This window comes from Spinacia oleracea, chromosome 1 (genome assembly GCF_020520425.1).
Source record: "Spinacia oleracea cultivar Varoflay chromosome 1, BTI_SOV_V1, whole genome shotgun sequence".
NCBI lineage: Eukaryota > Viridiplantae > Streptophyta > Magnoliopsida > Caryophyllales > Amaranthaceae > Spinacia > Spinacia oleracea.
Window position 1 is genome coordinate 30005784 of NC_079487.1, and position 21867 is coordinate 30027650.

A 21867-nucleotide genomic window follows, 5' to 3' on the forward strand; every position below is an offset into this window, starting at 1 on the left:
TCTACATTGAGCTTGTGTACAGCTATGCTTGGATCAATGCCCGGCATCTCTTCCACAGCAAAAGCAAAAATGTCTTGGAATTCCCTCAGGAGAGTGACTAAATGTGCCCCAAGCTGGTCGTCAGGAGAGACCCCTACTGGCACCGTCCTGTCTGGACGTGCTTCATCAAGGATGATCTCATAATGCCCACCAACCGACTCAGGCCGCCTAGTTTCCATATGAGCCGTGGCAATGGTAAAGGTCTCCTTCTTGACTTTTTCCTCCATCTCATCTAGTTTTCTTTTTGAGCTTGCTCTGGCTTCGTCAGTTTTCCCCCAAGCCTCGGGACTTAGCGTAGTGAGGTAACAATCTCTTGCTAGCTGTTGATCACCATGAATTGTGCCGACCTGACCTTTGTCACAGACATACTTCATGAGCATAAGATGAGTGACGACCACTGCCTTGGCCTGATTCAAAGTTGGACGACCCAGTATGATATGGTAAGCAGTGAGGTCCTTCACAATTAAAAAGCGGACGTTCAAGTTCTTGCTTTGATGCCTCCAACTCGTAGGGGCAGAGTGATTATCCCCTGGGAGTGGATTATACCGCCTCCGAATCCAATGATAGGATAATGTATTTTTTCAATTGTCTTCGGATCATGCTCAAGATGACTTAGACAAGCCGTGCTGATAATGTCTGACGAACTCCCCGTCACTAGTAGAAAAAACCCTTATTGCAGCGGGCTTTTAGACCCCTGTTGCAGCGTACATCGTATGCTGCAACTGGGGGGCCTGCAACAAGTCTGAACTTGTTGCAGCGTACAATGTTCGCTGCTAAAAGGGGTTTTTTGCAGCGTACATATGTTTGTACGCTGCAACAAGTGCCAAAAAATTGGCAAAAATTTGGACTTGTTGCAGCGTACATATATATGTACGCTGCAAAAGACTCAACTTTTTGCAGCGTACATTTATTTGTACGCTGCAACAAGTCTGGAATTTTGCGAAATTTTTTTCCCTTGTTGCAGCGTACAACATATATGTACGCTGCAACAAAGCACTTTTGGCGGGAAAATTCTAATTTTGTTTAGGGATACCTAGAGTGCCTTGCACCAAATATAGAAACCTGTCAAAACAATAATAGAATAATGCAACCTGTATAACAAATATAAAAATAACAACTGGAGTTTTGTATATATCCCAAAACCAAAAGTGCACATACCGATACATTTAAATATATTTACGTTCCAATTTCAACATACGCATACATTTTAACATAAAAGATTGTTCTATAACATCTAAACCAACACGATCAAGCGCCCTCAGGTCAATAATAAATACTTGGTGGTAAAAAACTTCGCCCATTGCTCACGAACCACATCAATTTCCTCACTAGCATAAGGCGCAGTCCTCGGAGTATAGACCTTACAAAAACAAAATTTTGATGGAGCATTAGATCGATTAAATGCAAATGAAATGTCACATTTTAACATTCAAGCAACTAATGACAATGTAATAATAGTCTAGAATACGAATCAATTAGTTACTTACCTCATCTAGCCGGCCTTCATAGTCATGTTGTAACGTGACTATCTCTAACATGAACTTCATAACGTAATAGCCACACTCAGTTCCGCCGATTTGTTGAGCACACTGATTAAGAAACATAATACTTTATCTTGCAAGGCCAATAGTTAATAAAAACAAAGCAAAAAACTAATTAAGAAACATGTTATACCTCTATATGAATGGGTTTACATGACTTAAAACTCGTTTTATTCGGACAATTCCCACCATTGCACTTGTACACTTGGTATGCCCTAGAAAATTAACGAAACACGGGTACTCATGAATATGATTTTGGCTTAGGTTTCTTAAAGACTAATGTAATTTGTAAGCAAAAGAACTTACAAACTCAAGATTCCCCATGCATAATCTGTTCGACGTGGATCTCTAGCAGAATCGAAAATATATACATAACCTCTACGTAGGTCCATCACGTATAAATTCCAATGATTTCTGTATAATTTATAAATGATATAGTAAATATTTAATGACAATAATAATTAATATTTTATATGAAACTTATATAACACACTTACTCTTGATTATATGGGATTAAAAACCAATTAGTTAGGTTAGGATTACCCATCTTCTCCTTTTCAATTTCAGCTTGGAAAATGTTTTTCAAATACATTGTTGGCGCTCCAGGGTCGGCCTTGATTCTAGTGCTTGACATAATCTCGGGACAAATGAACGAAATCCGAGACATTTCAAATGATTTGGCATGATCGTGCAATAAACACCTACAAAATAAACAAGATTACACTATTAAGATCGATAAAGAGAAAAAACTTCAAAGAAAGAATAGTTATATTAACAACAATAAAACATTTAATTACAATATGTAGACTTGGATCGCTGAAATGTTTAAGCACGCCCCGCGAAGGAACTCTCCTATATCAGACGCAGTTATGTATGTTTCTTGATCAAAATCCGAGTGCCAAACTGAGGCCGCCAATGGGATGGTAGTATTATCATATATATCATCAGGCGCCGAAGTCATGATAAACTACAAGTATTTGCATGACGGGCCAAGACCTTGAATTGCATCGTGTACAAGTCCCGCTTTCTTGCTTTTGGTGGTTGATTCTTGTGTTTTACGATCACAACTACCCACGACCTCTAAGTTGGACTTAGGCTTAGAATTCGACTTCTTTGGATGCGAAAATTCCTATAACAATAGTCAATTAACATTAGTCATGTAATAAGAATCAAATGAGTCCTTAGGTTCTTTAGTTCAAAGTTGGGAGCGGAAATGTCATTTTAGGTCTATATATGACCTATAACGACCCAACGAGCCATAAATGTGCATAAATAGGTTCGAATGAGTTTTAGAAACTTAAAACTATGCATATTAGTCGTGTAATAAGAATCAAATGAGTCCTTAGGTTCTTTAGTTCAAAGTTGGGAGCGGAAATGTCATTTTAGGTCTATATATGACCTATAACGACCCAACGAGCCATAAATGTGCATAAATAGGTTCGAATAAGTTTTAGAAACTTAAAACTATTCATATTAGTCGTGTAATAAGAATCAAATGAGTCCTTAGGTTCTTTAGTTCAAAGTTGGGAGCGGAAATGTCATTTTAGGTCTATATATGACCTATAACGACCCAACGAGCCATAAATGTGCATAAATAGGTTCGAATGAGTTTTAAAAACTTAAAACTATGCATATTAGTCGTGTAATAAGAATCAAATGAGTCCTTAGGTTCTTTAGTTCAAAGTTGGGAGCGGAAATGTCATTTTAGCTCTATATATGACCTATAACGACCCAACGAGCCTTAAATGTGCATAAATAGGTTCGAATGAGTTTTAGAAACTTAAAACTATGCGTATTAGTCATGTAATAAGAATCAAATGAGTCCTTAGGTTCTTTAGTTCAAAGTTGGGAGCGAAAATGTCATTTTAGGTCAATATATGACCTATAACGACCCAACGAGCCATAAATGTGCATAAATAGGTTCGAATGAGTTTTAGAAACTTAAAACTATGCATATTAGTCATGTAATAAGAATCAAATGAGTCCTTAGGTTCTTTAGTTCAAAGTTGGGAGCGAAAATGTCATTTTAGCTCAATATATGACCTATAACGACCCAACGAGCCATAAATGTGCATAAATAGGTTCGAATGAGTTTTAGAAACTTAAAACTATGCATATTAGTCGTGTAATAAGAATCAAATGAGTCCTTAGGTTCTTTAGTTCAAAGTTGGGAGCGGAAATGTCATTTTAGGTCTATATATGACCTATAACGACCCAACGAGCCATAAATGTGCATAAATAGGTTCGAATGAGTTTTAGAAACTTAAAACTATTCATATTAGTCGTGTAATAAGAATCAAATGAGTCCTTAGGTTCTTTAGTTCAAATTTGGGAGCGGAAATGTCATTTTAGGTCTATATATGACCTATAACGACCCAACGAGCCATAAATGTGCATAAATAGGTTCGAATGAGTTTTAAAAACTTAAAACTATGCATATTAGTCGTGTAATAAGAATCAAATGAGTCCTTAGGTTCTTTAGTTCAAAGTTGGGAGCGGAAATGTCATTTTAGCTCTATATATGACCTATAACGACCCAACGAGCCTTAAATGTGCATAAATAGGTTCGAATGAGTTTTAGAAACTTAAAACTATGCGTATTAGTCATGTAATAAGAATCAAATGAGTCCTTAGGTTCTTTAGTTCAAAGTTGGGAGCGAAAATGTCATTTTAGGTCAATATATGACCTATAATGACCCAACGAGCCATAAATGTGCATAAATAGGTTCGAATGAGTTTTAGAAACTTAAAACTATGCATATTAGTCATGTAATAAGAATCAAATGAGTCCTTAGGTTCTTTAGTTCAAAGTTGGGAGCGAAAATGTCATTTTAGCTCAATATATGACCTATAACGACCCAACGAGCCATAAATGTGCATAAATAGGTTCGAATGAGTTTTAGAAACTTAAAACTATGCATATTAGTCGTGTAATAAGAATTAAATGAGTCCTTAGGTTCTTTAATTCAAATTTGGGAGCAGAAATGTCATTTTAGGTCTATATATGACCTATAACGACCCAACGAGCCATAAATGTGCATAAATAGGTTCGAATGAGTTTTAGAAACATAAAACTATGCATATTAGTCGTGTAATAAGAATCAAATGAGTCCTTAGGTTCTTTAGTTCAAAGTTGGGAGCGGAAATGTCATTTTAGGTCTATATATGACCTATAACGACCCAACGAGCCATAAATGTGCATAAATAGGTTCGAATGAGTTTTAGAAACTTAAAACTATGCATATTAGTCGTGTAATAAGAATCAAATGAGTCCTTAGGTTCTTTAGTTCAAAGTTGGGAGCGAAAATGTCATTTTAGGTCTATATATGACCTATAACGACCCAACGAGCCATAAATGTGCATAAATAGGTTCGAATGAGTTTTAGAAACTTAAAACTATGCATATTAGTCATGTAATAAGAATCAAATGAGTCCTTAGGATCTTTAGTTCAAAGTTGGGAGCGAAAATGTCATTTTAGCTCAATATATGACCTATAACGACCCAACGAGCCTTAAATGTGCATAAATAGGTTCGAATGAGTTTTAGAAACTTACAACTATGCATATTAGTCATGTAATAAGAATCAAATGAGTCCTTAGGTTCTTTAGTTCAAAGTTGGGAGCGAAAATGTCATTTTAGCTCAATATATGACCTATAACGACCCAACGAGCCTTAAATGTGCATAAATAGGTTCGAATGAGTTTTAGAAACTTAAAACTATGCATATTAGTCATGTAATAAGAATCAAATGAGTCCTTAGGTTCTTTAGTTCAAAGTTGGGAGCGGAAATGTCATTTTAGGTTCGAATGAGTTTTAGAGGGTTTACCTTGGATGCTAAGTCTGTTGTCTTCTTTTGGGCCGCTAATACCGTTGTCTTTTTCTTGGAGCTACCATCCCTCTCTTTAGAAACATTAGACTTGGACTTCTTTTTAGGAGGTGAAGTACAATCCTTTAAAATTCAACAAAAACAAGAGTAGGTAAGATGTCGAATGTGCTTGCGTGAACATATACATTCTAAACAATAAAACATATATACCTCGCCGTCTTCGAAAATCACTAAGTGTATGGGCCATTGCACAAAACTACCCAGAGCACCGCCTAAGTTAGTGAAACCATCTCCCGTAGGTACCGAAAGAATATCATCAACATGTCCGTCGTAAACAAAATCAACTTGGACTTTATAGTGACCAGGCTTCATCGATGTAAAATGTTGGGGCAATGCACCATCTGAGGGTTGTACCATACCATCCGCCACGACAATGTTGTTGCCTGAAACTTTATCCTCAAGGGCAAGACGACATGGAGTCCTTTCCTTCATAAACAAAGGTTTCAATGCAACTTTGTAAGTGATACAGATTATTAAGTAAATGTCAACTAAAAACATAAAAGGATCAAGCAACTATGTTAAAAAAGAGTGACTACGTCGTACCTTTAGCTCGCGTGGTTGTGGCACTAAGATATGACGAGTGGTTCTTGTAGCACTAACATCAAGGTCAACTCTGGCAGAATCATTTAAGTGGAAGTCATCAAGTATCGGGGTAGAAATGGAGTTTAGTTGTCCTGTTTTTAACAAGGTGCTTAGTTGCTTTTGGAGGGCCTCTGCCACCCTTTTCTCTACCCTTTTCTCTAATTCACCTTCAAACTCCTTTTTCACAGAAGCTCTGATTGATTCGTAATTTTCTGATGAAGCTTCACCATGGTCACTTCTACTATGTCGAATACACGGACCGAAAGCCTTTTTGATACCAACCATGCCACCTGTTCCCTTGACACGCCCACGATGATCTTTTTTCCCTATAGCTTTAGTGAGGGCATCCTCACCCTGTTCGAAAGAAAGATTTCCTTTTTCCTCTTCTGCGATGTACTCTAACTGCCAATTAGGAAAGTAAAATTACTTTATACTCTCTAATCAAAGCAAGTAAATATTAATTAATTATCACTACTTACAGCTTTTGTTGCGATTTCAACAACTTCTGTATCGTTCGGGTCAATTTCCCACTTTCCCTCTTTATTTTGTACTTGATGGGCCAAAATCCACTCCTTTGATCTGTATTTTCTAACTCTATTAACATTTGAGGTCACTGATGAGTTCACCGAGGAGCTACTCGAGATAGGGAAAGTTGCATCTGGTGGAAGTCGTCCATCTTTTATCCAATCTAGTCGCTTTCTATTATAACCCTTTTGGCCGGTGCGATGTGGGTTCTTGTTGCATGATGCACTTTTCCTCGCCTTTTCACTACGAAGCTGTCAAAGACAACATAAAAAGATGGAAATAAATGTTTTTTCTGATAACTTTTTGTCCTAGAACCAATGTCAGTTTGCTACATGAAAAACTCTTTAAGGACAAGTTAAAGAAATATTATCATTACCAATGACTCTGGCAGGAAATAATGTTTAACAAAAGTTTTCCAATCATCCTCTGTGATATGGTTGTAGACATCCCAAGGCATCTTGTTTGTTTGATTTTTTGGCTTCTTTTCCTTCATAGTTATCCATCGGCGCACCAACTTGCTCTTGAAACAACTAAATCGTTTCGCCACACAAGAATGAAAATATTTCTCCCTCGAATGATTAGAATCATCAGTAATGTGGAACATAAGCTGTTAATAATTAAAAAAGTTAGATTATAAAAATAGTATTTAAATCAAATTAAATAATCCCTAAAATATACAAATCAAGTTAATATCCAATGCTTACCTTAGTCTCCTCCCAAAACCCCTTCTTGGTTTGCTCATCTACCTTTGGATATAATGGGACGTTAATATTAATTCTAGTAGCACAACTCCCAACTTGCTTCCCATATTCATGAGACCATTGTCCATCGGGGACATTATATACATTATACTCAAGGAACATAGGCTTAGCGACTTTAACACCTTTTGACGGACCACGGCCTTTAATGGTCTTTGTAATCGTACTAACATCTTGTGATTCGTCACCCGTTGTGGGAGTCTTGCCACCTTCTGATTCATGCCTAACAACAATTTGGTTTTCATTCATCGTACCTATGTTGTTCCTGCATCAAGTAAAACATACAGAAGGGTGGTTACAAAATGTGCGCGCAACAGTAAATCAGTGCACTAGCATACAGAAGGATATCAGATCAGTGCAGATATCAGAGATCAGATCAGCACTGATCTATGCTGATCTGTTCTGCACTGATATGTGCTGATCTGATCTGCACTGATCTGTGCTGATCTGATCTGCACTGATCTGTGCTGATCTGATCTGCAATGTTCTTTGTCATTCTTGGTGTGTTTGTTGAGGCAATATGAGAATGCAGGGCAGCTAACTCATTCTATAAACAAGTTCTATTAATCTAGTATAGTACGGAGTAGTATGTAAGTTAGATCGTAAAATGAAATTACTTGATTGAGTTTCACTTAAACTCAAGCAACAATGATTAAGAAACTTAATGAGGAAATCTGACAATCTCACTTCTCTTATATCATGAAATCATATACTCATATGAGATAAGTCTAGAAAACACCATTTATGCTAAAATGAGGCATTTTCGCTCCAAGGTATGAACTAACGAACATAAGGACTCATTTTAACCTTTTAAATGATTAATATGATTAATTTTAACTTTCCAAGACTCGATCCGATCTATTTATTCACATTAGAGACTTGTTTGGTCGTTGTGGTTCATATTTATGATAAAATGAGGCATTTTTGCTCCCAACTATGAACTAAAGAACCTAAGAACTCATTTTTAGGCTAATATGACACTTTCGCTCCCAACTTTGAACTAACAAACCTAAACACTCATTTTAATCCTTTTAAATGATTAATATGATTAGTTTTAACTTTCCTAGACTCAATCCAATCAATTTATGCCATTTGAGACTTGTTTGGTCGTTATGGTTCATATTTATGCTAAAATAAGACATTTTCGCTCCCAACTTTGAACTAAAGAACCTAAGGACTCATTTGATTCTTATTACATGACTAATATGCATAGTTTTAAGTTTCTAAAACTCATTCCAACCTATTTATGCACATTTATGGCTCGTTGGGTCGTTATATGTCATATATAGAGCTAAAATGACATTTCCGCTCCCAACTTTGAACTAAAGAACCTAAGGACTCATTTGATTCTTATTACACGACTAATATGCATAGTTTTAAGTTTCTAAAACTCATTCGAACCTATTTATGCACATTTATGGCTCGTTGGGTCGTTATAGGTCATATATAGAGCTAAAATGACATTTTTGCTCCCAACTTTGAACTAAAGAACCTAATGACTCATTTGATTCTTATTACATGACTAATATGCATAGTTTTAAGTTTCTAAAACTCATTCCAACCTATTTATGCACATTTATGGCTCGTTGGGTCGTTATATGTCATATATAGAGCTAAAATGACATTTCCGCTCCCAACTTTGAACTAAAGAACCTAAACACTCATTTTAATCCTTTTAAATGATTAATATGATTAGTTTTAACGGTTTTTTCATGAAATGCCCCTGAGGTTTGCAAAAACGCACCAAATACCCTCGCGTCTTTTGAATCACATAATATACCCCTATTTTTTCCCAAGTTTGCACCAAATACCCCTAAACCGACCTTCCGTTAAGCCTCCGTTAAGTCGTGTTTATAATTCACAGAATACCCCTATTTATAAACTAAGTTGCACCAAATACCCAAAATATTTTTAAACCGCAGAATTTGATTTCCATAAATCGTTCACCTAATATGGGGATTGAGGATATGCAATTAATAATAGAAAATATTGTCACTCAAATCTTTCACCTAAAATATCACACTTTGTTTGACCAGCAATGGAAATAAAAGGGGGGCGTCTACACAATCACCACCCACAAACATTAATCGGAAAACCAAATCATAGTGGTTCATTTCTATATTAGTTCACCATCACCTCTGGGCTTGAATTCACAGAAAAACAATAACCGACTAGTTTCATATCCCATAGATACAGCAAGGTGGGGCAACAACTTAGCAAGGAAGTGCTAATAATCAACTGACTTTAGCTCACTCTAATAAAATGAGATCAAAATTACAAGAAAAAGAAAGGAACATGACTGTCATGATGAATTCAAGGGTGAAATATAACCAATTTCAACTAGAAAGCACAACCAAAGAGTATATAGAAATCAAAACTGTAGAAATCATCATCATCAAGTTGTTATCTGAAATGGCTACTACAAATGACCAGCAACTTCATCTGCTTTACGATACCTAGGGCCTTGAACCCAAGCACCATCAATGGGGGCAATAACTCCAGTCAAGCCATCGTCAACAAAATCACAACCCTCTTCCCCTCTAAAACAGCCTTCACCGGCGCCAACTTAAGCTTCACACCAAAGTCCCTAATCCTCTGTGAAGGCTCGATAAAGGTTCTCCCCACATAATGGGACCTAATCAAACCCTTTTGAAAGGGCACACCAGCTTTCTCAGCATCCCCAAGAGCAGCAACAACCCCAGAATCAGGCACTGCAATAACCACATCACATTCAACAGGCGAATCAAACCAAATAAAAAAAGCCTAGAAATCAAACGCCAATTTGTAATCAAAAGAACTAATCAACAACAAACCCAAGAATCACAACCAAACCACCGATCAAAATCCGGCGAAATTTGTCGATCCCTCGCCAGAAGACCCGAAACCCATCCCTAATTCAAACCCAATGAGAAACTTCCTTCTACTGGGCAATTATAATTATCAAAGGAAAGAGAAGAAGCTTTGTAGAGCTTTACTTGATAAGGAGAGAGAAAATAATTTGGGTTTGGAATCTGGTCACGAGGATGATGCAAGTGAGGCTGTGGGTTTGGAATCTGGTCACGAGGATCACCAACATCTTGCCCCCATTTGTAGTAGCCACTATACTTCAAAATCGTGGGTTAGGCTTGCCGGCGACCAGAGATCGGCCTCCGCCGGCGAAAAAAGAGCGGAGATCGGATGCCGCCGGCGACCAGAGAGCCGGAGGAAGAACATCGGAGAGGAGAGAGAAAAAGATAGAGAAAATGGTTGAGATTTCTTTGGGAATTTTGTCAAAAAACATGTTTTAAGGGCAAAATAGTAAAACGCGACTAACGGCAGACTAACGTCGTTAACTCAAAGGTGTATCTCATGAACAGTACGCAAAAATAGGGGTATATTATGTGATTCAAAAGACGCGAGGGTATTTGATGCGTTTTTGCAAACCTTAGGGGTATTTCATGAAAAAACCGTAGTTTTAACTTACCTAGACTCAATCCAATCAATTTATGCCATTTGAGACTTGTTTGGTAGTTATGGTTCATATTTATGCTAATTTAGTCAACTAAGGTCAATTTAGGTCAATTTATTCAACTAAGGTCAATTTAAGCCCGCTCGTTTTAATTTAGGTCATTCTAGCTCAAGATTAGGAGACATGTTAATTAGCGCAACACTAGGAGAAAACGCACAACTCACCAAAAGTAAATACGTGCGTTATTTTCCGATTCTGAGAACTTCTGAAAAGACACAAATCACCGAAAGCTTCTGAAAATTTCTGACTCGGAGATCTCAAGTCATCTGCACAGAAAGTTAGAAAACTTCGGTCAGGAACAAAAGTAAGATGTGGAAGTACAGTAAGAATTAAAGAAAGCTAGAAAAGTATAATCATGAACACAATGGAAGTATAAAATAAGAATTAAAGATGTGGAAGTACAAACTACACCTTCCTAAATGCTAGAAAAGATACATTTAATCTGATATTCAGTTAGCTAGAATTACCTATTCCCAGAAGCCAACTCATCTTATTCATTTACGGTTTATAACCTAAATTCCTTCCCTATGATCTGTACGCATATGATTAGTATTATTTGCATCTTCCTCCTCGTTTAACAGCCGTTGGTAACAGGGGTGTTTCATCGTACTTGTCATACTCATCTTCATCCACAACATCATCAATACCCAGAATATTTCTCTTGCCTTGGGCAACTGCACGCCATATAGGATCAACATTGTCTACCACATAGAAAATTTGCTTAGCTTGTGATGCTAGAATGAATGGCTCGTCACTATCACTTAATCGATCAAAGTTAACCAATGTTAAACCAGGAAAAATTTCATCTTGTTTCACCCCATTATGGTTGTTGGCCCACTTGCACCGGAATACAGGGATCGTAAATTTGTTGTAATCAAGCTCCCATATTTCTTCGATAACACCACAATATGATTGTGTCGCATCAACCGGTCTTCTATCCTTGGCGCTTGCATAGACCCTAGATGCTGCAACATGCTTCACTCCACTATTCTGCACCACACTCTTTTCATCTTGTCTTCTAGTGTAGAATGTGAACCCATTGATATCATTCCCTTCATAAGACAGAACACATAGTCGAGGACCTCGAGCTAACCACTGGACCATTTCAGAAACATCTAGATTTTTTTTCATTTCCTCGGCTACTTCCTTCTTAAACCAATCAACAAATGTGCGATTATGTTCTTGCATCAACGCTCTTTCCTTCAACTTAGGATTCTTTTGTTGCAATTCTAGCAAATGCTTATCTATGTAAGGATTGACCTCGGTAAGATGCTGCAACACACAAAGATGTGCCTTATTCTTCCTTTCAGATGGAGGCGAGATCACATTTTTACCAATTACCCCATGCCCTTCAAGCCTCCCTGCATGACGAGATTTTGGAAGACCTATTTGCTCAAGCCTTGATAAGAATTCAGCTACATATTGAGATATCTCTTCCTCAAGGACTCCCCGAATGATACTCCCCTCCGGCCTTGCCCGATTCTTTGTTTTGTCCTTTAAATGCCCAAAAAATCTCTCAAAAGGATACATCCATCTTAAGAACACCGGACCACATAACTTGATTTCTCGAACTAAATGGACAATTAAGTGCACCATAATATCAAAGAAAGATGGTGGAAAGTACATTTCAAATCGACACAAAGTTTCAACAATATCATTGTGCAAAGAATCTAATTTCTCCGGATCAATCACTTTAGCACATATAGAATTGAAAAACACACAAAGTTTTGTTAAAACATGTCTCACGTGTTTCGGCAATATCCCACGAAGTGCAATTGGCAAAAACACATTAATCATTACATGGCAATCATGAGACTTCATACCAACCAACCTAAGGTCCGAGAGAGATACTAGGCGCTTTACATTCGACGAATATCCCGAGGGAACCTTAATTCCATGTAAGCACTCACAAAACTGCTTCTTCTCCTTTCTTGACATTGTGTAACACGCTGGAGGCAGATAAGTCTTAGTACCACCCGCACCAGATTTTTCAACAGGCCACAAATCTGGTCGACTATTCCCCTTTTTCATATCTTTCCGCACATTCTCATTGTCCTTAGTCTTTCCAGGCATGTTTAGCAAAGTCCCAATGATAGCATCGCACACATTTTTCTCAATGTGCATTACATCGAGACAATGCCTAACCGACAAATCTCTCCAGTAGGGAAGATCCCATAATGGAGATAATTTCTTCCACAAAACACCCTTTTTAGACTTGGACTTGTAGCACTTGCCGTATTTGGTTTCAACATTTTTTATTCGTTCATAAACCTGTGATCCTGTCAAAGGCGTACGAGCTACTCTTTCCTCGGTGAACCCATTGAATTCTTTCTTCTTCTTACGATAAGGGTGATATCGACTGAGGTGCTTCCTGAAATATGGGTAAACATTTTTCTTGAAATTATGCAACCATGTGGGCTTCATGTCCTCTTCACATATAGGGCATGCTTGTTCTCCTTTGGTTTTGTATCCAGACAAGTTTCCATATGCCGGAAAATCATTTATGGTACAAAAAACCATAGCTCGCAATGTAAAGCTTGAATTGGTGTGTGCATCGAACATTGAAACAGCTTCATTCCACAATAATTTCAAATCATCTATGAGTGGAGCCAGGTACACATCTATGTCATTTCCAGGTTGCTTAGGCCCCGAGATGAGGAGTGATAACATGATATGCTTCCGCTTCATACACAGCCATGGAGGAAGATTATAAATTGCTAGAAGAACCGGCCATGTGCTATGTTGACTGCTTAGAGTTCCATATGGATTCACACCATCTGCACATAAAGCAAGCCTTAGATTTCTAACCTCCTTACCAAATTCAGGATATTTCTTATCAATATTTCTCCATTGAACAGAATCTGCAGGATGTCGAAGGAGTCCATCTTTCTTCCTCACTTCCGCATGCCACCTTAAGTTTTTTGCTTGTTTCTTCAATGAAAACATACGCTCAAACCTAGGTATGATTGGAAGATACCACAAAGACTTAGCAGGCGGGCCCCTCTTAGCTGAATTTGCCCCTTTGCGTTTGTAACGAGATGCGCCGCATGTTGGACACTCATCCAAATGTTCATGCTCTTTTCTGTAAAGCATACAATCATTTGGGCAAGCATCTATCTTGTCGACCTCTAAGCCTAAGGGACACATCAATTTCCTGGCATAATAGGTAGAGGTGGGGATATCATTCCCTTCCGGCAAAAATTCACCTACCCACTCCAATAAGGTGTCAAAGTGTTCATCTCTCCAACCACCTTTACATTTGAGGTTGTAAAGTATTGACACACATTCCAACTTGCTGAACTTTGTACAACCGGGATACAAAGGAGTTTCAGCAGCCTTTGATACTTGTTCGAACATCTGAGGTCGTTCGTCCAAGTGATCTTTCAGCCCATCCATCATCTCATTTATTTCATCATCTTCTTCCTCATCATCATCCGTCTCATTATTCTCATAAATATCATCATCACTCTCATTACTCTGAACATCAAATTCATGGACACTAGAACTTGGACGATCAGGTATTGTTTCACCATGCCAAAACCAAACATGGTAATCTTGCTTAAACCCACGGCGAAATAAATGATCCTCAATTTCATCAATGTCACCTAACCGCTTGATATTGTTACAATCACGGCAGGGACAATAGATTTTTTCGGCTTTTGTACTCCGTTGGTGTGCTAAAGCACATCTAATGAACTCTGCGACCCCACTCAAGTATTATGCCGTAGTATGGTCACCATACATCCAACGACGACTCATTACTAATAACAACAACAAAAGGTTCCATACATAAACACATATATTAAGAAGTCACAAAATCATTAAGAAGTTCCGCAAATCTTTGGTTACATCATTTAAGTTTATCAATGCTTCACTGAAGTGATATTAGAATTCCAAAAACAATCCTAATAAGTAAAACGGAATGGATACTTAAGCATAGAATACTAATGTACACGTTTTATTATTACACTTACTATACTTATCCAAATTTTATTTATCGTAAAAATGATATGCACTTACTGTACTATTGATTTCACCTTTCAAAAGAGGAAAAGAGAAATTTTATGAAGATAATTAGATATATCAATACCTTATGCAATTGTTGAAATTCGAACAAGCACGATGATAGATTATGCTGGCAGTACGATCATCGCCCCTCTCTTCAACCATATGCGTATCTACCCATCTTCACAATTAACTGCAAATTAAAGAAATAATTGAAAAACAGCCAAAAAAATCAAAATAAAAATAAAAGTTGAACAAACGAAAATTGAAAATGAAAATCAAAACGAAAATCAAAAACGAAAATAAAAAACAATAATCAAAACGAAAATCAAAAACGAAAATTGAACCCTAATCTGTAAACGAAAATAAAAAACGAAAATAAAAATTGAACAAACCATAGCGAAACCACCGGAACCACGACGCCGAGCAACCACCGGAACCACGACACGACGGGGGGATGCTGAACCCCCTAGAACAGGCCGCGCGAGAACAGAACGGGATGGGGGAGATGAGGCCGCGCGAGAACAGAACGGGATGGGGGAGATGAGGCGAGAACCCAGACTGGCGAAGACAGCGACGCAGGGCTGAGCAACGCTTGAGTTCGACGGCGACGCAGGGCTGAGTTCGACGGCTGAGTTCGACGGCTTGCTTGGATATTTGTTTAAGGGAAAAAGCTTGGAGAGAGTACGTACGTTTGAGCGCGGTTTCATAATATTGTTAAAGGGCAAAACTATTGACGTAAGTTATTGCAGCAAAAAATTTTGAAACGCGGACTTGTTGCAGGGGGCAATAGCATGTACGCTGCAATAAAGTCGGGTTGTTGCTGCGGGCTTTTATTTTGTACGCTGCAACAAACACATTTGCTGCGAACAATTAAAATATACGCTGCGATAACCCTTTAAAGGGTTTGACCCGCGTTGACCGACTGGTTGTTGAAGCGTATTTATACATGTACGCTGCAACAAGGGGGTTGCAACAGGGGTTTTTTCTACTAGTGCGTATTCACTAAAATACGCCTTACCTTGAGGTTTGCCACCTTCAATTCAATGACCAAGGGGTCGTCATGTGGAGTGGCGATCTTACCCCTGTCAAATTCACAAATCTCTACTTTAGGGAAATGGTCAATTGGGGCTTTTCCAGACAACATGACCTGTCCCAACCGGCTTGCATAGTCTTTTTGTCCTCTCATTGTTGGTCCCCCAGCGGCTAAACCTCCTGAGATGACGGCTACAATCTCTGGATCAGTGTCATTGTCATCACGTCGGTATGACAATGACTTGCTTTTCTTGTAGAACTTTTTACCACTTCCTCCTGCACTCGAGCTGAGATATGACTTCAAGAATCCCTTGGCGGCTAACCCTGTGAGGTTATGATACATATGATATTACATAAATCATGCGGAAACAACCATTAACCCAGGATTACATATTATTTACACATAATCATATAGCATAATTTAGATGCATACTCTTTGTTGCGTGCCCTCCCTAGCTGCGCCCGAACCGAGCAAGAACAAGTCTTTAGGACTCCAAGTGTCGTCCCTCCGTAGATAGTCCACAGCACGTCCGGATCCGCCTTAAGATTGACCAACTAGAATCGCCCTTAAGGTACTAGAATTTTCGGCACTTTTGAGCAAGATGTGTGGCTGAATTTTTCTCTCAAAAACTCACTTTGAATACTTTGAAACTCGTTATAAATTGTGAACCCAGGCCACATATTTATAGGGTTATGGAAAGGGAATTGGAATCCTATTCAGATACAAATTAATTAAACCTAGAATCCTACAAGAACTCTAATTTAATTAATTTATCAAATAGAATTAGGAATTTAATCATTAACCGAACTCTGCACGTTTTAGGAAACGTGCACGAACACAAACACTTACGCACACACACACGGCAGCCTCGATGGGCCGCCCATGCGTGCGTGCGAGCAGCAGCCCACGCAGCGAGGCCTGCGCGAGCCACAAGCCCACGCAAGCACCCGCGCGCGCTGCGCGCGCTGTGCGCGCTGCCACGGCCTGCTGGGCCTGGCGTGGCTGTTTGTGTGGCGCGCTTGGCTTGCTGGGCGATGGCCTGGCTTCGTGCTGGGCCCTCGTCCGGCAGGCCTCGTCCGATGCTTATTCGTACGATACGCTTCCGATTAAATTTCCGATTCCGGAATTCATTTCCGATACGAACAATATTTAACATTTCCGATTCCGGAATTAATTTCCGTTTCGAACAAATATTTAATATTTCCGTTTCCGGAATTATTTTCCGATTCCGGTAATATTTCCGATTCTGACAATATTTCCGTTTCCGGCAATATTTCCGATTCTGGTAATATTTCCATTTCCGATAATATTTTCCGATACGTACCATGTTTCCGGCAACATCTACGACTTGGATAATATTTATATTTCCGATACGATCCATATTTCCGTTTCCGGTAATATCATCGTTTCCGGAGTATTCATTTCTTGCCTGTGACGATCTCAGCTCCCACTGAAACCAAGATCCGTCGATTCCGAATATCCATAGATAGAGTATTTAATGCCATTAAATACTTGATCCGTTTACGTACTATTTGTGTGACCCTACGGGTTCAGTCAAGAGTAAGCTGTGGATTAATATCATTAATTCCACTTGAACTGAAGCGGCCTCTAGCTAGGCATTCAGCTCACTTGATCTCACTGAATTATTAACTTGTTAATTAATACTGAACCGCATTTATTAGACTTAACATAGAATGCATACTTGGACCAAGGGCATTATTTCCTTCAGTCTCCCACTTGTCCTTAGGGACAAGTGTGCATTTCCTAATTCCTTTGTCGCTCGATGCTTGCTCTTGAACATAAGGTAAGAGTTGTCATCCTTATTATGTCCAGAGGTGTTTCTCGGTTTCAGAGTTCAACTGATCAAATAAACAGATAATCATAGCCTATGATTCATCCGAGCACGGCCATGCATTTCACAGTTTCTAGCTCTCCGAGTGGCCTTGTACAACTTTTAAGCATCTCATCCCGATTTATGGGAGGACAATCCCAATCTTGCGATCTTGAGATTAGACTTCGTTTGATAGGTGATTACCTGAGCGTTGCCTTTATAGCCTCCTTTTACGGTGCGACGGTTGGTCAACGTCAAAGCAACCAGTTCTCAAACAAGTAATCTCAAATCACTCAGGTATTGAGGATTTAGTGTCTAATAATTTAATGAAATTTACTTATGACAGATTTTCATCTCTTACAGTAAAGTTTCATAGGTCTTGTCCGATACTAGTCTTCCCAAAGTAAGTATCTATGAAAATGATTATAACATTGCCATGTCCACATAGTTCAAGAAACAGAACTACTAGTCATCTTGCATTCTAATCGTCTAACGTTTTCTATGCGTCCAATTTTATAGAAAACTCCGACTAGGGACCATTTTCAACCTTTGACATTCAAGTTCACTTGATAGACATTTCTTAGTCACAGGACTGGTCCTGACAGTCTATCTTGAATATATCGTCAAATTGAAGGGACTCATCATTTAATAAACCACAAATTAAATGGAAAAATGAATTCTTTTCATTTATTGTGAATGATTAACCAATAATGTTTTACAAAGATTTAAACTCTAAAACTTTAAAACATTAAACAGAGACATCAAAGCCATTCTCCAATATGCTTGATTCCCATAGCTGCAGTGTGCGAGTTGTGCTTCGCCTGCGGCAGAGGTTTAGTTAATGGATCTGATATGTTGTCATCAGTTCCAATTTTGCTTATCTCGACTTCTTTTCTTTCAACGAACTCTCGTAGAAGGTGAAATCTACGAAGTACATGCTTGACTCTCTGGTGGTGTCTAGGCTCTTTTGCCTGTGCAATAGCTCCGTTATTGTCACAATACAGGGCTATTGGTCCTTTAATGGAGGGGACTACACCAAGTTCACCTATGAACTTCCTTAGCCATATAGCTTCCTTTGCTGCTTCATGTGCAGCAATGTACTCCGCTTCAGTTGTAGAATCCGCAATGGTGCTTTGCTTAGCACTTTTCCAGCTTACTGCTCCTCCGTTGAGGCAGAAGACAAACCCAGACTGTGATCTGAAATCATCTTTGTCGGTTTGGAAACTTGCGTCCGTATAGCCTTTAATAATTAATTCATCATCTCCACCATAGACCAGGAAGTCATCTTTGTGCCTTTTCAGGTACTTCAGAATATTCTTGGCAGCAGTCCAATGCGCCTCTCCTGGGTCTGACTGGTATCTGCTCGTAGCACTGAGTGCGTACGCAACATCCGGGCGTGTACATATCATAGCATACATTATTGAACCAATCAATGATGCATATGGAATCCCATTCATTCGTCTACGCTCATCAAGTGTTTTTGGGCACTGAGTCTTGCTTAGAGTCATTCCATGAGACATGGGTAGGTAGCCTCGCTTGGAGTCCGCCATCTTGAACCTATCAAGCACCTTATTGATATAAGTGCTTTGACTAAGTCCAATCATCCTTTTAGATCTATCTCTGTAAATCTTGATGCCCAATATGTACTGTGCTTCTCCTAGATCCTTCATCGAAAAACATTTCCCAAGCCAAATCTTGACAGAGTTCAACATAGGAATGTCATTTCCGATAAGTAATATGTCGTCGACATATAATACTAGGAAAGCAATTTTGCTCCCTCTTGTATACACAAGATTCGTCTGCGTTCTTGATGAAACCAAAGTCACTGACTGCTTCATCAAAACGTATATTCCAGCTCCTGGATGTCTGCTTCAATCCGTAGATTGACTTATTTAGCTTGCATACCTTTTTAGCATTCTTTGGATCCTCAAAACCTTCAGGCTGTGTCATAAACACAGTTTCTGTTAAAACGCCGTTTAAGAAAGCAGTTTTGACATCCATCTGCCATATTTCGTAATCACATCCCCAAATCTTAAGAAAAGACACATTTGGAGGCTTTCCAAACCATAATTCGTATGGAGTCTTTTCGACAGCTTTAGACGGAGCTCTATTTATAGTGTGTGCAGCTGTATTTAGTGCATGTCCCCAAAATTCTAATGGAAGTTCGGCCTGACCCATCATTGACCTGACCATGTCTAGCAAGGTTCTGTTCCTCCATTCCGACACACCGTTCCATTGTGGTGTTCCAGGAGGAGTCAACTCTGATAGAATTCCACATTCTTTCAGATGGTCATCAAATTCATAGCTCAGATATTCACCGCCTCTATCAGACCGCAGTGCCTTAATCTTCTTGCCTAATTGATTCTCTACTTCACTCTGAAATTCCTTGAATTTGTCAAAGGATTCAGACTTATGCTTCATTAGGTAGACATAACCATACCTACTGAAGTCATCAGTGAAAGTGATAAAGTAGCTGAAACCACCTCTAGCATTTGTACTCATTGGTCCACATACATCTGTATGGATTAAACCCAATAGTTCATTTGCTCTTTCTCCAACTTTAGAGAAAGGTTGCTTTGTCATTTTGCCAAGTAAACATGATTCGCATTTACCATAATCCTCTAAGTCAAATGGTTCTAGAATTCCTTCCTTTTGAAGTCTTTCTAAGCGTTTCAAGTTTATATGGCCTAATCGACAATGCCACAGATAGGTGAGATCTGAATCATTCTTTTTGGCCTTTTTGGTATTTATGTTATATACTTGTTTTTCGTGATCTAATAAATAAAGTCCATTGACTAATCTAGCAGATCCATAAAACATCTCTTTAAAATAAAACGAACAACTATTGTCTTTTATTAAAAAGGAAAATCCCTTAGCATCTAAGCAAGAAACTGAAATGATGTTTTTAGTAAGACTTGGAACATGGAAACATTCTTCCAGTTCCAAAACTAGCCCGGAGGGCAACGACAAATAGTAAATTCCTACAGCTAATGCAGCAATCCGTGCTCCATTTCCCACTCGTAGGTCGACTTCACCCTTGCTTAACTTTCTACTTCTTCTTAGTCCCTGTGGATTGGAACATAAGTGTGAGCCACAACCTGTATCTAATACCCAAGAAGTTGAATTAGCAAGTATACAGTCTATAACGAAAATACCTGAAGATGGAACGACTGTTCCGTTCTTCTGATCTTCCTTTAGCTTCAAGCAATCTCTCTTCCAATGCCCCTTCTTCTTGCAGTAGAAGCATTCGGATTCAGAAGTGGGTTGACTGACCTTCCTCTTTGCAGATTTGGCGCCAGTTTGCTTAGTTGGGCTGGCCTTGTTGCCACCTTTCTTAGCATTCCTCTTCTTTCCAGATTTCTTGAACTTGCCCCCACGCACCATAAGCACATCCTGCTTATCACTTTTGAGCGTCTTTTCAGCGGTCTTCAGCATACCGTGAAGCTCAGTGAGTGTTTTGTCCAGACTATTCATACTGTAGTTCAGTTTGAACTGATCATACCCGCTATGAAGAGAATGGAGGATGGTGTCTATAGCCATTTCCTGAGAAAATTGTTGATCCAGCCGACTCATATTCTCAATGAGTCCAATCATTTTGAGAACATGTGGACTTACGGGCTCGCCTTTCTTAAGTTTGGTCTCAAGAATTTGCCTATGAGTCTCGAATCTTTCGACTCGAGCCAGATCTTGGAACATGTTCTTCAACTCACTGATGATTGTGAAAGCATCTGAGTTGATGAACGTTTTCTGCAGATCCGCACTCATGGTGGCGAGCATTAGACATTTCACATCCTTGTTGGCATCAATCCAACGATTGAGGGCTGCCTGAGTGACCCCGTCGCCTGCAGCTTCGGGCATCGCCTCATCTAGGACATACTCCTTTTCTTCCTGCATAAGAACTATTTGCAAGTTCCTTTGCCAGTCAAGGAAGTTTTTCCCGTTCAACTTCTCCTTTTCGAGAATTGATCGAATGTTGAATGAATTTTTGTTTGCCATATTAAAAACTACAATTGAAAAGAATAAACAAATAAATAACCATTCACAGTTTCTCTTAATAAACTTAAATTCTAGCATACATGCATAATTCAATGTTTATTAAGCATTTTATTCAAGTTATGTGTTCCAGCAGGTGTGAATAAAATGATTCCAAGATCC

The 21867-nt window shown here is 38.8% G+C and overlaps 1 protein-coding gene across 1 annotated transcript; it reads right to left on the reverse strand.

The window, feature by feature from the left end:
- Positions 1-1885: 1885 nt before the first annotated feature.
- LOC130463606 (uncharacterized) lies at positions 1886-15518 on the reverse strand. The gene is made up of 11 exons (XM_056832790.1): positions 14931-15518; positions 11005-11106; positions 7279-7597; positions 6951-7181; positions 6529-6825; positions 6046-6451; positions 5618-5955; positions 5408-5530; positions 2378-2709; positions 2078-2281; positions 1886-1994 (listed from the first exon to the last, which is right to left on the reverse strand). Exons 3-9 carry the CDS (start codon positions 7579-7581, stop codon positions 2548-2550), a joined length of 1860 nt encoding a protein of 619 aa, XP_056688768.1. The 5' UTR covers positions 7582-7597; positions 11005-11106; positions 14931-15518; the 3' UTR covers positions 1886-1994; positions 2078-2281; positions 2378-2547.
- Positions 15519-21867: the final 6349 nt, after the last annotated feature.

Excerpts from the sequence above, each read along its gene's own strand:
- LOC130463606 (XM_056832790.1), bottom strand. The coding sequence starts at position 7,581 with ATGAATGAAAACCAAATTGTTGTTAGGCATGAATCAGAAGGTGGCAAG. Across the intron at positions 6,826-6,950 it reads ATTTCCTGCCAGAGTCATTG|CTTCGTAGTGAAAAGGCGAG; the intron begins GTAATGATAATA and ends TGTCTTTGACAG. Across the intron at positions 6,452-6,528 it reads TTGAAATCGCAACAAAAGCT|TTAGAGTACATCGCAGAAGA; the intron begins GTAAGTAGTGAT and ends CCTAATTGGCAG.